This window comes from Rhinolophus sinicus, linkage group LG11 (genome assembly GCF_036562045.2).
Source record: "Rhinolophus sinicus isolate RSC01 linkage group LG11, ASM3656204v1, whole genome shotgun sequence".
In the NCBI taxonomy this organism is placed as follows: domain Eukaryota; kingdom Metazoa; phylum Chordata; class Mammalia; order Chiroptera; family Rhinolophidae; genus Rhinolophus; species Rhinolophus sinicus.
In genome coordinates this window covers 37,275,491-37,292,461 of record NC_133760.1, presented here as the reverse complement: position 1 = coordinate 37,292,461, position 16,971 = coordinate 37,275,491, and the positions used below count along the sequence as shown (strand labels likewise).

The window sequence follows — 16,971 nt, the reverse complement described above, 5'->3', positions numbered from 1 at the left end:
AGCAGGGAAATAACTAATTGTTAAGTCCGTGTGTGCAAGCAGCCAGCTGTCATGCTCCCTGGGATATAAGGATTTAATCATCAGAGAAACTAGAGAGCATTTGTTGGGAATACTATGTATAAATACTGAGCAGATTCGAATATTGATCTTTTAGATATTTAAAATTAAGTTTTGCCATCATCATCATTATTTAGCTTAGACTAAACACCACAGTGAGGTGTGGAGGTGGGTGGGGGTATTTTAGATTTGAGGTGGGTGTCTCTCTCCCTGTATTCTTTCCTCAAAAATCATAGAACTCTATGCCCTTCACTGAGTAAAGAAAATAGAAATTAGATGAAGAGTGCATTGGGAGGTATCCTCACTGGTAAGAAAAGCACTCTCTGGCTCCCACCCAAATCCTTCTGTCTATTGACTTCCTGCCTGATGTCTGCAAGGAGAACTGCTGTTCTCCTCCAGGAGGCTTAGAAGAGATTCCACATGTTACAGAAGAAGCCACCGTCCTCTTCCTGCATGACTGGAGACTGGCTTCATGAGAGGGCCTGAGCTGGGGTATTCAGTGACTTTTAAAAGTGAGTCATCCATGTGATGGGTACAGAGATACCGTCACTTTGGGCCAGCACTTAGAGAGGTTCTTGAGTTCCAGGATGTAACTGTCTCAGGCAATGGATGCAGCCAGTTTCCCACCTCTCCATGTCACTGCTACCTTTCAACTCCAAATCCAGGTGTTTTAATAGAAACTAGTGTCTTGGAATTCATATTACTGAAGTACTTACCTACCTACTCTTAATACAAAAGCTTAGGGTTTTTCGAAGTAGAAAAGCCCCATCAAAAAATATCATAACTTTGATTCAATAAAAATATAAAAATTAGTAATATTAAATATATTCTTCATTGATGAAGATCAAATGCAAAGTATGGAGTAGATCCTTTTTTTCAAAATCAGGAATGATTGAACACTGTTTTATTATCAGTATGTTTTTTAATTGAAAACTTAGCCCCAAGAAGTGAAGGTACACATCCAAAGTCATGAAGAAAATTAGTAGAAGAATTTGGATTTCTAAATTCTTGCCTTCGTTTATTGTATATATAGATACCTTACAGTAAAAAAAAAAAAAAATCTTCTGCTACCATTCAGGAAGTGCTATTTAATTTTTTAATTTTTTGTCCCCGGACAACATAGTTCTTTGAGTTCTTCTTGCTGAAGTGCTTTATTTAACAGTTTCCCCTATTCGGCACCACCACATATCAAAAGTGCCACCAGTTTTCCAGGGCACAGACTTCAGTGTCACCACCTTTAAAAAGGCTTCCTTGATCTCCTCTTTTCATACAAGTTGGCTTAGCTGGCACTCTTCTCCCTCCCTATATCATGAAGTTTGACATGTGTTCTATGTTGTCACACAGTGTTGACTGTCCATATTGATCTCTTTTGAGGATTTATCATACACAACATTGTACCTTCAACACCTACAACATGAGTTATCAGAGTGTAGATGCTGACTAAATATAGATTAACCTGAATTACAAAGACAGTCTCACTTATTAGATCCTAGCTAGCATTGTCTATCTACCTGAATTATTTGAATATTTCTTCTCAAAGGTCTGAACTAAGAAAAAATTTTGGCCAATTACCCTTGGCAGTAGAAATGATAATCTATGCCATCCTGATTTTTTTTTTTTTTAAAGACCCTGTGTGTTTGCAATTTATCATTTTGACTCAGGAGGCATAAAAACAACTCAATTCCATGAAGGCGTTCCATGAAGACTCCATGTATTATCTTAATTTTTCTGAAAGAGAATCATTCATTACATGGATTTTCTTTTCCCCCAAGGAGTATTTTTTCTGTAGCTTATTTTTACAGGTTCCACTGAGACAAATGTTATTTGTATCCAATGAAGAAAGATGGTCTGAATTTCAAAAAAAAGGTCAATGAATTAAGTTAGTTTATTTTTAAGCAAGTCATTTTTCATACTTTTACTTGCCTGGAGCAAAGTTTAGACTGTCCTGCAACTTCACTGTGGTTTCTCTAGATAATTAAGCATTTATTATTCACTTGCCTTACATTTCATTTACACATTCCATCTTCAATCACTTAGGATGGACTGCAACTGTTTTCTCACTAGTGTCCTCAAATTAGTGCTTTTTAAATAAATGCCACATTTCTCCCTGTCTGTGCCCAAAATGTTATAAGCAAACATACGGTAGTGGGGTTGGTAGGGAAGGTGGGGGAGACAAAGAAAGAAAGAAAACATTTATAGAATACAAACAAACTATTTTTAGTCTTTTGAAGCTATTCACAAAAATGACAATTTATTTTGCAATTACTAATACATTATGTCGTTTCTGACACGAAAATGCCTCCTATGTCCATGTATAGCAGACATGTGGGCCTGCTTCCAAGTTCTATAAGTCCCTTTATAAACCAATGACAGCCCCAGGCATGAGTTATACTGCTTGGAAGTCAAGTTGGGGGATGTTGAAAAAGAAGAATGTTGAAAAATCAGAGGTAAATCAAATAGACTCACTTTGGATCTTTCTTCAAACATCTTGGGCAAGCAATGTATCAATTCTGACCGTCTGTTCTCTCTCTCATCAGTAAAACTTAGAAGACACTAGTATTTATCTCAAAAAATTGTGAGGAATAAATTAAATTTCATAATGCATGCAATCCCGTTCGCACAATGCCAAGAACATAATGTGTCCAGTCAATGAGGTTGTTGTTTTTTATATTCTTGTTATTTTGATTCTTCCCATTGTTGTTATAATTTGACAGGGAATTTGATTTAAAGATGGGGACAGCAGTTTCCCTTACCTTCTCGGAAAGACAGTTCTGTCGTTTGCAAAATGGAGACAGAAATTCTTCCCTCCACGGTTTGGTTTAATGTTCTGTCAAACCAAGAGGACTGTAGAAACACAGTGATATTTTTGTTTGTTGCAGTTATTATTATTACTATTATAGTGACCTCTGGAAGAAGATGTATTAATAACCATCCCTTCCTTGTGTAGTGACTTTGGAACTTCTCTATCTCAACATGTGATCTAGAACTAAATCTGGGCAAGAGTGTGTCACCGCCTCATGGCTCATTTCTGCAAGTACAAGAATAGCATTGTGTTGGCTAGACATGTAAGACATAGTATGAGAGTTGGGAATGGCAAAAAGTTTAGTCCTAAGTGAATCTCAACCACAACAACACTAAAAATCACATCCGAGGTTAAAGTGGTATTCTTCCCACCAGAGGAACAATTAGGAAGAATATAAACTAGAAACTGAGTTGCATTCCCTGGTGGGTTCATCACACATCTTCCCTGTGAGTCATGGCAAGCTTTTCTCTTTCTCTATATAATTCATTCTTCACTTCCTCCCTCTCCTATCCTTCCTTTGCTTCTTTTTTCATTTTTTCCCTTCTTGCTTTCCAACCTAAAACACATATTGCAGGACTTCTAGGTGTCAAACACTCTGCCCGGAATAGGAATGCAAAATTAACAAATTAGACAAGCCTCACTCTTTCATGGACTACGCATTCTACTATGAGAACTGACTTTAAAAATATAAAAAGTGACTATATAAGGTAATTATTGATTATAATCTTTGAGAAGAAAACGAACAGGACAAATGGCAAATCTCTCTACAGTCTTAAACTTATACCTGAAACAAGATAAGTGTTCTCTCTGACATAGAGAAACTGATTATGGCAATAGAAAATAATTCTATAAAGTTGGAATGTAACAAGTAGAACTTATATGTTCCAAAGTCTGGAGTTGTGTTCTTAGCATTCAGGTGACGATAAAACAAGCACATAAAGGATTTCATATCTCCAGTGCTCTGGCATCCCTTATTGCAAATATTTTGGCATCAAGTATTTGATGACAGTTGTCAATGAGCAATATTCTTTATAAATATCATGAAGGTGCTCAAGTCCCAGAGCCTGCGGAGGGAATGGTCACTGTCACAATATTGACCGTTATAGCTACAGGTTTGACCCTTGCTGGTAAGGCCAGATTCTTGGTATGAAAGAGAACTAGGGCCAGGCTCAGATGGGTTCACTGGTGAATTCTACCAAACATTTCATGAAGAAATTATACCAAATTCTATACAATCCCTTTTAGAGGATAGAATCAGAGGATATATTTCCTAGCTCATTCTTTGAGATCAGCATGACCCTAGTTCTAAAACCAGACAATGACATTCCAAAAAGAAAACAGGCCAATTTCTCTCATGAACAGAGTTGCGAGAATCCTCAACAAAATATTAGCAAATTGAATCCAAACAAGGATAAGGAGAGTTAGACACGATAACCCAATTTATTTATCCCAGGTATGCAAAGCTGGTCCAACATTCAAAAAGCAATTAATGTAATCCATCATAGCAACAGATTAAAAATCACATGACCATTTCACTAGATGAAGAAAAAGCATTTGACAAAATCCAACACCCATTCAGCACTTAAAGCTCTTAGTAAACGAGAAATGGAAGGGAACTTTCTCAACTTGATAAAGACTATTTACAAAAAAACCTACAGTTACCATCGTATTTAAAGGTGACAAACATGAAGTTTTCCCACTAAGATCAGGTACAAAACAAGATCTTACATCCTAAACCCAGGCCTTACATCCTTCATAAATATTAACTCAAAATCGATCACGGACCTAATTGTAAAACCCAACACCCTTATCACATCTAGGAAAATCTAGATAACCTTGGATTTGGTGATGACTTTTTAGATATAACACAATCCATAACATATATAATTAAAAAGCTGGAATTGATTAAAATGAAAAAAATCCTGCTCTGTAAAAGATACTGTATTTCACTAAATGAAAAGACAAGCCACACATTGGGAGTAAATATTTTCAAAAGACATTGTCTGATAAAGAACTGTTATCCAAAATATACAAAGAACTCTTAAAAACTAAATGATGAGAAAACAAATATCCCAGTTAAAAAAAAATGTGTCAAAGACCTTAACAGACATCTCATCAAAGGAGATACACAGGTGGCAAATAAGTATATGAAAAGATGCTCCCCATCCTATGTTATAAGGGAAATTAAAACAGCAATGAGCTACCACCACACACACATTAGAATGGCCAAAATCTGAAACACTGATGACACCAAATGCAGGTGAGTACATGGAGCAAAAGAAACTCCCATTCATTACTGTAGGAATGCAAAATGGTACACTGTGGTGTTTTCTTACAGAACTAAATATACTCTTATAATAGGATTCAGCAATTGCACTGCTTGGTGTTTACCCAAAGGATTTGGAAACTTATGTCCATATCAAAGCCTGAATATGGATGTTAGAGCAGCTTTAGTCGTGATTACCGAAACTTGGAAGCCATTAAGATGACCTACAGTAGGTAAATGGATAAGTAAACAGTGGTACATCCAGACAATGGAATGCTATTGAGCTCTTAAAAGAAACTGAGCTATCAAGCCATGGAAAGACATGGAGGAAACTTAAATGCATGTTACTAAGTGAATGAAAACAATCTGAGAAGGCTACATAGTCTATGATTTCAATTACTTGACATTCTGGAAAATCAAAACTATGGAGACAATAAAGAGATCCGTAGTAGCCAGAGATTGGTGGGGGGTTGGGGTGGGTGGGTGGATGAACAGGCAGAGCACAGAGGATTTGGGGGGCAGTGGAAATACTATGTATGATATTGTAATGATGGCTATATATGTCATTGGCCATATGTCCAAAGCTATATAGTGTACAACATTAAGAATGAACCCTAAGGCAAACTATAAACTTGGAGTGATTATTATGTGTCAATGGAGGGTCTTCCTCGGTAAAAAGTGTACCATTCTGGTGAGTGATATTCATAATGGGGGAGGTTACGCATGTTTGGGGACAAAGAACATATGGGAAATCTCTGTACCATCCTCTCTGTTTTACTGTGAGTCAAATACTAAAAATACTGTCTTAAAAATGCCTTTGACTTCAAGAGGAGTCATCTTTCATAATTATTACCCAAATACAAACTTCAATATCCTGGTTTTTAAAAAAGAAAAACAAATGAACTGGGGGATGATCCCACATCAGTAATAACGTATGTTGGTGTTCAGCCAATATTTGCAGACTGAGCTATGCTGTGTGTCACGGACAGACCAACCACGTAGAGGGTCGACTTGTCAGGCACGCTATCAGAAGCGTATGAGTCCTGTGGCAATGAGTCTATGCTTTGCATTCATGAAATTTTCTTTATTTTGCTAGAATTTAAATTCCTTGGAGATGGAGAACTGACTCTGGGTGGTGAGCACACAATGTGATATATAGATGATGTATTATAGAAATGTACACTTGAAACCTATGTCATTTTACTAACTATTGTCACCCCAATAAATTTCATTTAAAAAATTTCCTAGGTCAAAATTAGTGGACATTCTCAAAGTTTTTTATATATAGCCTTCAATTTTTTTCAATAAGTATACCTATTAACACTCCTACTATCAGATTTTGACTAATTCACCAAGCACGTGCTAACCCTGCATATTATTGTTTTAAACACATTCACTGATTTGAGAGGGTAAACGTTATTTTCTCTTTTGTTTTTTCCACATGTTGTGGCAGCCACAGAGGCCCACTGCTTGGATATCTCTTCAAGAAAGAACTTGCCTAAGAGTATGTTAGCTGGCACCTTGCACTTGAAGCATCTTTTAAAATTTTTTTTCAATTACAGTTGATATTCAATAATGTTTTATATTAATATCAAGTGTACAACACTGTGGTTAGACACTTATATAATTTATGCAGTGATCCCCCCAATTAGTCTAGTAACCACCAGGCACTATACATAGTTGTTACATTACTGACTATATTCCCTACACTATACTCTACATCCATGTGAATATTTCGTAACTACCAATGTGTATTTCTTAAATCATCACTTGAAGCATCTTTTAGGGTTGGTTTTAGGATTCAAGCTGAGGCCCTACTTTTCCCAGTCACATCCAATCCAATGACGGAGCATGTTGGATTGTATGGAAGCCTGGTCAATTATGCGCAATGCGGGACTCCTCAAAAAAACAACAAACAAAAAAAACTTTGCTCCGAAGACCCCCATGGATTTGACCAAGATGCTGTTAAATATGCATTGCTGCCTTATCCTCATTCCAGTCCTCTTAACTTGCATGAGTATCAGACCTTCATTACAGTACAGTAGGCTTCCTGCCTAATTCTGTTTCATGCCTGTTATGATCTGAATGTTTGTGTCCCTCTCAAAATCCAGATGTTAAAATGCAATCCTCAGTGTGATGGTATTTGGAGGTGGGGCCTTTGGGAGGTAATTAGATCATGAGGGTGGAGCCCTCGTAAATATTATTAGTGCCTATATGAAAAGAGGACAGAGAGCTTGCTCTCTCTTTCCACGAGGATACGAGGTCACCCATCTGTAACCCAGAAGAGGACCCTGACCAGAACACGACCATGCTGGAACTCTGATGTCAGACTTTCAGCATCCAGAACTGTGAGAAATCAATTTCTGTTTCTCTGAGCCATTCAGTTTATGGTATTTTGTTATAGCAGCAAGAACGGACTAAGACAGTGCTTCATTTCTCTTTCACAGTCATCAACCCCAATCAGCCACTTGTTCTCCTAACTCTGTCTCAGTTTCTGTTTTCCAGGGGACACAACTGATCCACATATTTTTGTAACCAGAAAGTGTATTTATTTTCCATATACTTACATAATAAAAAATCCAAATACTCAATGGTCTTTGTACAGTTTTTCTTATGTTTTTCTAATACACACTTTTAAAAAAGTGTTCTTAATCTGTTTCTGCATAGCACTTATACCCTCCTCCTCCACACACACACACACACACACACACACACACACACACTCACACACACAGAGTCATATCTCAAATTTTATTTTTTTGAAAGAGAAAAGGCCTCACATATAGTCACAATGAGATTCTATAGGAACAACTAACACTGCTTTCATTTGCACACATGCAACTATAATTATTCAGGCAAAAAAATGTTTACACATTACTCACACATATTTATGTTTCAGCTAAAGACCTTAAGCTGACTCTTTACTGATTATCACATTTAGCTTCTTCCTGCATTGTGTCTGCATTAGTTAAAAAACTCAATTTCACTCAAGCAATATTTATTAAGCAACTGCTACTGTGTTTCCCCAAAAATAAGACCTAGCCGGATAATCAGCTCTAATGCACCTTTTGGAGCAAAAATTAATATAAGACCCGATCTTATTTTACATTATATTATATAAGACCAGGTCTTATATTATAGTAAAATAAGATCGGGTCTTATATTAATTTTTGCTCCAAAAGATGCATTAGAGCTGACTGTCCGGCTAGGTCTTATTTTTGGGGAAACACGGTATGTACATTCTTCAAACATCATTTCTCTCCATTACGCTTTTCACAATAGTACCAGAATAAACTGGTGTATAAATTAACTGGTATATAAATCATATAATTTTGTATCTGTCAAATTGGACAAGATAAAGCTAAAATGAATGCATGTTGAGACAGACGCTCATTACGCTGGGTTAAAATGTACATACTAAATGTTGCTGACAACATTTAATTAAGCAAATGGCCATGTATGTCAATGAGACTTAAAAGTGCCCAAATCCTCTGACTCAGTAGAGGGCTTGTATTATCTATATCTCATGGTAATTTACTATCCTTGAAACATAAATTATTTCAATGACATCATCATGCTTCCTTTTATTTACGTTGAAAATAAAAATCTGTCTTCCAAAACAGATTGTGAGATACTTGCAAGATGCGATTAGCCTTTGTAACTTGTTCTCCTTATATTTAATTCAGTGCCTGGTATAGAGTGAAGGTTGAAGGATATTTACTGGATTAATATCTATATTATATTGGGAATGGTGAACAAAAGATGAACAAATAGTCCAGGAACGACAGAGAAAATGATTCAACTCCACTTACACATCAAACGCATGTTGGTTTATAGAAGCCCTGGCTTCTATGATTGCCTATGAAAAGTGAAGCTCGAATCTATCTGACAGTGACTCTGAAATTAAGGACCTGGGTGTGAGTCCCAATTTTGTGCCCAATTCTGTCACTGTGACTTTGGCCAAGTAATAGGACATCTCCAGACTTTTTCTTTTCCCTTAAAATCCAGAGCTGACTACCTCCTCTGCCACTTCCCCAGGGTCTTCAAGGAGCCCAAATGAGATGAAGTTTATGACAGACTTCCTTCTTTGCTGAGGAAGAATATGTAACGATGTCCCCAATTAATGCATTTTAGAAGAGTTCTTTTCTGTTTTCAAATCTAAATTCAATTTTAAGCCATGACCTATTTATGTATAAATGTACTTTTTCTCACTTTTAAATGCATGAGGATTTTAGTCTTTGAATTAAAGAAAAGCAAAGAGAAGCTTTAAATTTTTCATTTAATTAATAATTGACTTACTGGTAAGACATGGAAATTTATCTCAATAATGCTGAAAATTCATGAATCAAAAAGAAATGATATGATATGTATATGTTGCTGTACAAGACTGAATTTTTCTACTTGGAAATTTGCAGACAAAACCACCAGATACAGAAGAAAAATACACACAAAAAGTAATGGTATTTATGATTGTTTTTAAATGTGTTAGAGAAAAACAACATGGATTATAAAAAGTCTAACAAAATGGCTTTACTCTCTTAATATATTGTTCAAATTAAGCCATAAAAAGATTTATCTTCATTTGCAAAGACTTTAATTTTATGAAGTTATGGTTTCTAAAATCTGTACCACCAGCCTAACAATATTGGGTAGGTTTAATATTGGTATTATTAATAGTAATAATAACACTAATAATAATATAACATATTGTCTATAATAATATATTATAATATATAATAAAATCAGTATAAAGAACTCTAGTGGGTAGATATCAGAGTCTGTTTTACAAATAAGGAATCTAACAGCAGATATAATATCCATCCATTGAATCGTTACTATGTCATGTACTATATGGCTAATATTTATTGTTTCATCTGATGTTGTTTATAGCACAACGAGGGAGGTTCTGTACGCACTTCACAGATGTGCACATTGAAACTTAGAAAGAGATATAAATGTTACTTACCAAGCATCACACAGCCAATAAGTAACTGAATTTATTCCTAAATCTGATATTTAAGTCTAACTGATATATAAGCACTTTTTCCCCCACAGGATGAAAAATGGTGCCAGGCCTTCTGTTAAACAGGTGATATTCTATGAAGGGTCTGCAATTTGTTTTAATCAGTATCAAAATGATTGTTGGGCTTGCCATGTAACTCACATTGCACAGAAATAACTCATTGAAATATTATTGATACAGGCAGTAAAGTGCTTAACCATAACATTTCATAATCCAAATCCCAAGAAAAGTGTTTCCCTGAAGCAATAACATGGTAAATAGAATTCAAAATTTAGCCCACAAACCTGTTTCAGGCTCAATGGAAAAATAAGGCTGCCCTTCCAAGATACTATAAACCAACTTTGCACTGTTTCCATAAACTGGGTCATCAGCATCAGTGGCAGTTACATTAGTGACAGATGTACCTAAAAAAAAAAAAAAAAAAAAAAAAGGAGAGCGAGGGTGAGAAAGACAATAATTAACACATTATTCTTTGCCAAGAGCTAAAATTTGCTCAGCATATCATACAGAAAACCATGTGTGGGAATAAGAAAGAAATCTCTTTTAAAATATGGAGATAAACTACTCCATTATAACTTCAACAATATCCAAGTCTTTTAAAAGAAAGAGTACTGGTAGGTTGGAGTGTTATATAAAGATAGCTCTTTTAGAATATGTATTATTTAAGATTCCTTTATAGTTTTCATTGTAAAGATACCTATCAGACTCATGTGGCTTGGAGAATATTACAAAGGAAACATACCAAAGAAATATGAAACATAAGCTTAATAATACAATATAGCATGTGACATTTAAGTTTTGCAAAAGCACAACTGAATGTATCTTTAAAAAATGGCTGCTTGTAAAACCTGTACAGAAATATCAAAGGAATGTTTTATCCACCTTATTTAATTCCTCTGAATATAAAATTAGATTGGAACCACCAATTAATCAGCACATTTAGGTAATTAGGCCCGATGGATAATAGAAGAAAATCCTCTTTTTTTCAGATTAATTTTCTAATGTTTATTCCCTCATTCATTCAGCAGTTAAGCACATGCAGGCTGCTTGATATGAAGTATACATAGCTAATACAAAATCTACATGTAGGAAGCTTACAGTTTGGTGGTGGGAGGGGATAGGAGGGGACACACAGGTATATAGAGAAATTCAGCTGAATGCAATGTCACCAGGTGTGGATCCCTCACTTAGCCAGCACAGACAGGGTGGTCCAGGGGGGCTTTCTGAGGGATGTTACATTGGAATTAAATTATCAAAGACAGGTAGAGTTCAACCAGGAGAAGAAGGAAAAGGAAGGAATTCTAAGCAATGAGTCACGCATAAGTGGAGGCAAAATCGTCTAAGAGACTATGGGTAATTCTGGGGACTGCTGAAACTGGGGAGAAATTAGAGAAGTTTAGTGTCCTAACAAGTATCATGTTCTACAAGGGCAGGGTCAGGGTCTTCCTGACCCAGGAAGTGTCAGACATATAATAATTATGGAACATATATTTGCTCATTAAATGAGTAGATGAAGGAATAAATTATTTGATGATTTAATGACGAATGGTAGGTAGGTAAGCATCACAGATGAGTTTACCAGAAAGTAGACTGTAAGAGATTTCATGCTGATTTTTTACTGGAGAGTGCGCTTCAGTCACTATGCGTGAGGAAGTGAAAAGGATAACATTGGGCAGAAGAAGCACTTGGGCTGTGATGTCATGACTCTAGAGCTGAGATCGTCACTGAGGGAATGGGGTCAGGCCTTCAGACTCCGGTACTGACCAGTTATTGGATACGGGAACACCCCTGAGAAAGGAGTTGTGGCCTTGGCCTTTGTAGGGCAGCTCTCTTCAACTGTGGGATAAATCAGCTCTGAGCTGTCAATAAAATTCTCAGCAATGGGGGCAAGAGTGTTTTAAACCTGAAGGAAGTCTGGGGTGGATCTCAGCAGCATACCTCGGTGTTTGCTAAAATAAGGTAGCGCTTTTGCCATAGCTTGCCAGTCAAAATCTTTTTGAAGCATTTTGAATTACAATCACTATACAGGAAAATGTAACAATGATATTTGCTGAGCAGTTGATAGGCCTGTAAAATTGAAATATCTACTCAGGATGATAATTCAGAGGTTCTACAAAATCTACAGTTAGAAAAAACAAAAACACACACAAAAAAACCACTGTCGGTTGGATAATACATTCCACCAGACACTGGAAACAATTTAAAAAAAGGGGGGGGGGGGACAATTTCACAAGTAACTCACCAACTAACTGGTGAACTAAGCACAGGAAAGTACAATATTTTTAGTTATTTGAATATTGTGGGGGATGGAGAAGAATTGAAGAAAAAACCTTCCAGGTGAGAGTAGGGGAGTGAGATAAAAGTTCCAAAAATTTTTTGGAAGAGAGATGACTGGAAAAGTCAGCCATGAAAGCTAAGGCTGGAGATGCAAGCTGAGAACAGGGTAAGTGGCATTTGAATGACAAGATGGGGAGTGTTGGCTTCATCCTGTAGGAAATAGAGACGATATTTCATTTAGATCAGTCCTACGTTGTGGGCCTTTCCCTGTATTACTGCTCCCAGATGCCACTGGACGCAAAGACACAGATGATCAGGAGATTGGACGAGTTAGGAGGCTACAGCAGTAGTCCATTTAAGAGCTGATAAAACATTAACACTGGGTAATGACAATGAAAATGGGTATCAATGCTAAGTTGCTTGTTTGGGCCCTTACACTAAGTTTATGCAGGATGTTCAACTGGGGGTAAACTGAATGAAAGCTATACAAGGACTGTTTTGGCAACAGTTGTCAAAGTCTAAACTTAGTTCAAAAAAAGTAAAAGAATGAATTCAAGAGTTCCTGAAAGAATGGATAAGAGTTCAGAGACCAATGAGAAAATGTGAAGTCTTCCACGCAGAAGACCATGCCACGATTTTTTGTTTTGCTTTGTTTTGTTCTCTTGTATGTTTACTTTGATTTTTCTTTTTTTTTTGAGGAGAAATGTTTTTCCCCATTATGAAGTAACATATTATCAGAAAAAATAAAGTCAAGGTCTGTATACTCGGTATGATGTTCAGTTAACGAGTGTGAGCTCCCAGTTCCAGTCACTGCCCGGGCACTGGAAAAAGAATTAAACACATAGTCACAAACCCCTGACATCACCCAAACTGCCTTTTAGTGGGTGACTCTTAAATAAAGAAATGTCTTCATAGAGGAAAAAAAAAATCAATCTAGTTTCCTAACAATGACAGAATTACTGTGTCTAGTTGTGGGGGTGGGTGCATTTGGGCAGAGTAGCCCAGGGTTAAGAGTTTTGACGATGGACTAATTTCAACCTATTCTGAAACACTTATCTCTCTGTTTCTTTGGGCAAATCATTTAACCTGTCTTAGCCTTGGATTTCAAACCTGCAATATGTAGTAGCATTTTATGAAGGTTAAACAAAATAATATACGTAGAGGCCTAGCATAGAAATGACCCCATGCTAAACCTGTGAGTACTCACTCTGCCCACTTGTTAGAATATAGCTTTGAAAAACATTTAGGTCCCTGTGGTCCTTTCTAGATCTATGGAAAGCAAAACAGGGATGGTGGTTGAGGACTTTTAAAATCTTCTCAGGCAATTCGGCTGTAAAGCTATAGTTCAGAATGACTACACTGGGCACCAGACTTCTTAAAAATTAACATCACTCTTCTCCATAGACACATTAATTTCTAGCGTGATTACTTTGAAGAACTCTTACTCAGATGTGTTTATAAAGTGCAGTATTTTTTAGACCATTCATACGGCATAAAGAGCCATGAAGATTACTTCTTGTTAAATGGAAGTTGGGGAAATTTTCTCGGGCGTTTACTATCATAAGAATGATGATGAGTATCATAACTATTTTCGGTGATTGTGGCAACTTGATGTGATCTTATTATGAGAGACATAGCGTTGTCACATTACCAAACACTGAGGCAGGAGCAGGGAGAAGGGTTTCCATCGTTTGCGAGCTCCGTGATTCAGTTTTTTCATACACAAACATGGTAATTTTTATCCTGCAAGCGTCAAAGATTTGCGTGAGGATCAAATGGGATAACATAAATATAGAAAAGTGGCTGAAAAGATAAATTAGGAGTCGAACTATCTTGAACCAGAACATTTGGTTTATATTCCATTCCCAACTTTTACTACTTCTGTGTCATTGACCAAGTAATAAAACTTTTCTAAGCTTCAGTTCCTTAATCTAGAAAAAGGAATGTGATAGTAATTGTTCCATCCTAGGCTTGTTGAGACAGTTTAATGTAATAATTTTTGCAAGGAATAGAGATGAGTTATTAATACAATATTTTTGAGAGCTGACTATCACTATTACTATAGTTATATTAGCTATGTGTACCTGTGAGAATGAATAATAAACTAATTTTAAGTGGTGATGATGTTGTAATTTATAACTAAGTGTCGCTGTGCATGATCGTTTAATAGTAATGTACTTTGTTACTTTGGGGGCGTACAGAAAGACATCCCCAAATGTGACAATATGTTCATGTTCTCTTACAAAAGAAAATATGCACACACACACACACACACACACACACACACAATCTCCCATCCAATCCATCTCATGTCAGTTTCTGCTCTGGAATAAAACTGCTGTGGGTGCAAAAATAAAATGTGTGTTGATGCAGTAAGCAGGCACTGGGCTCGTCATCAGTGTAAGTTTCTCAATGTTGTTTTGAATGGATGGCATTCAACTGAATGGTTCATCTCCCGGCCCGGGCAAACTCCACACACTTGCCAAGATGAACTACTGGGATGCAACAGAGCTAAGACAAGCTTTTACCCACACCCTCATCCCAAATATCTCTGCCCGATGCCTGACTTTTCGGGAAATCCACATCTTTCAGCTTTGGATATCTGGAAGTGAAAAGGCAGCACAGCTTTCCCAAGGACGATATTTCTCCTAATCGTGATTCAAGGCTGTTGATGCACCTGTGCGCTGGGATAGATGTGTGTGGAGGTTTTGTGGATGCATTTGTCAAGTGATTACCCAAAGGGGGAAAAATGGATGCTTTGAGGTTAATCATGCAGCAGAAAAGATTTCTAGTCAAGCTGTGGTATAGGCTTCTCCATGGAAATGCATGCAGAATGAGGACCACAGAGGCAAATTGTAAAGTGTAAACCTTGCAGGATAATGTTTCTTCAAAGCGGCAAGTGCCGGTGTGTGATAAATAGAACCCTGAGTAATAGCCAGAAAATATAACAACAGGATTCTCTGTTTGTGTTTTCATTTGGAACTGTTTTTGTCCCTTTGTCAAGGATACAAGAGACTCATTTAGCTAGTGACTATAAATTTGACACCGTGCCATTTCTCCAAGAAAGCCCCTATTATAATCCAACTTGATGCTGATCCTAATTATAATAATATAGCTGTTGTATTTCCAGCTGTTGTCAACAAAAATGATCCCTGTCACCACAATTCATCCTGCTAGTATCAAGTCAAGTATGAACGTGTCAATTCCAAGGTGAATTCTGCTTTTAATGGACCCATTTTTCTGCATTTAGTTTTTTGGTTAAGTGAGATTTGCCAGTGTGCGGTTTGGATTTTAATGAACACAGGGCTGACAGTATCATCTGCCTCTGGTAACACCTGGAAGTCTCCTCCCATTAGCACCAGCACACACATATCGTCCCCTCCCCCACCCATAATGACAGCAAACACTACAAGCAAAATTAACCATCATAATTTTACACTGTAAGGTTAGAGGTTCCAGTTTGCTGACAAACTAAGATAAAAGGTCTTCAAGAAAATAAGATGTTGGGGTTTAGGATAGCGCAGCTCTCTGAGCTGGGCTATACTTTTTTATGAGCCAGTCAGCACACCAATTCTGCACATTATTCAGAAAGAAAAAATGCTGGTGCTGACACCCCGAGCAGAAAAACAAAGGTTTGGTGCAGCGTGAAAATGTGCATGCTGGAAAAGCTAAAACTCTGATGATGAGAAGAACACAAACCTCATTTGCAAAGAGCCCTCTGCAATACATTTTCAGAGGATAAGCATTCCGGTAGCAGGTGGGGAAGAAAGCAGCAGAACGTATGCCTGGCCTCTTACAATCATCTTCCAACTTTTTACTTGACCTTCTAGCCACCCTGATCCAAGTTTAGTATGTGCAAAACACGGACAGAGTATCTGTATCTGGAATTATCATCCGAGAATGTCTTACTTAAACATTCACATATTCTAAAGATCATAGGCAGAGCACGTCACAGCAGTGAGGTTACTGGCTTCATTATTTTAACATTAAACTAAATAATATTAAATTAAATAATAAAACTAAACCCTCAACCCATCTTCCCTCATCCTCCTTATTAATTTCCGCAAGTATTAGGAGGCGATATAAGAGGTATGGGGTGCAGGTGTTGTCATGGCAACTCTTTTTGGTGGTTGTTGAATGCCAGAGCAATAATTTCATAGGACCTGTATAACTTGTTGACGTTTAAATTATCGCTCACTAGAAGCTGAAGCATCTGGCCCCAGATTTTTTTAATGTGTCATGACAAATCCATTATTTTTTAGTTTTATGGAACAATGCTCTGAGATACCTCTGTAGCTGACTGGCATGTACTTGCAGGTTTTTTCGGTTTGTTGTGCCCCCCCCACACACACACACACTCCCCAGTTACAACAGAGTACAGACCTAATGTGCTTAAGGAAAAAGATGAGAAATAAATGTGGGCAGCCAACGCATTTTTCTTCACCTCTCTCTAAATGATACCAGAGTCTGCCAAAGGGCCTCAAGCAGATTCCCCCAGTGGGAAAGATGGCCTAAATCCTACCAGTATTTTTTTCAGTGTTGCTA

The 16,971-nt window shown here is 37.0% G+C and overlaps 1 protein-coding gene across 4 annotated transcripts in view; it reads right to left on the bottom strand.

The window, feature by feature from the left end:
• CDH8 (cadherin 8) overlaps positions 1 to 16,971 on the bottom strand; it is a 324,676-nt gene that overhangs the window by 163,918 nt on the left and 143,787 nt on the right. For 3 of the 4 annotated variants that reach the window (XM_019755067.2, XM_019755057.2, XM_019755036.2), the window contains exon 4: positions 10,434 to 10,553. The exons of the other annotated variant lie outside the window; for it this stretch is intronic. In XM_019755067.2, coding sequence (XP_019610626.2) covers positions 10,434 to 10,553 — 120 coding nt within the window. The remainder of the gene's footprint in view (positions 1 to 10,433; positions 10,554 to 16,971) is intronic. 4 annotated transcript variants of the gene reach the window in all.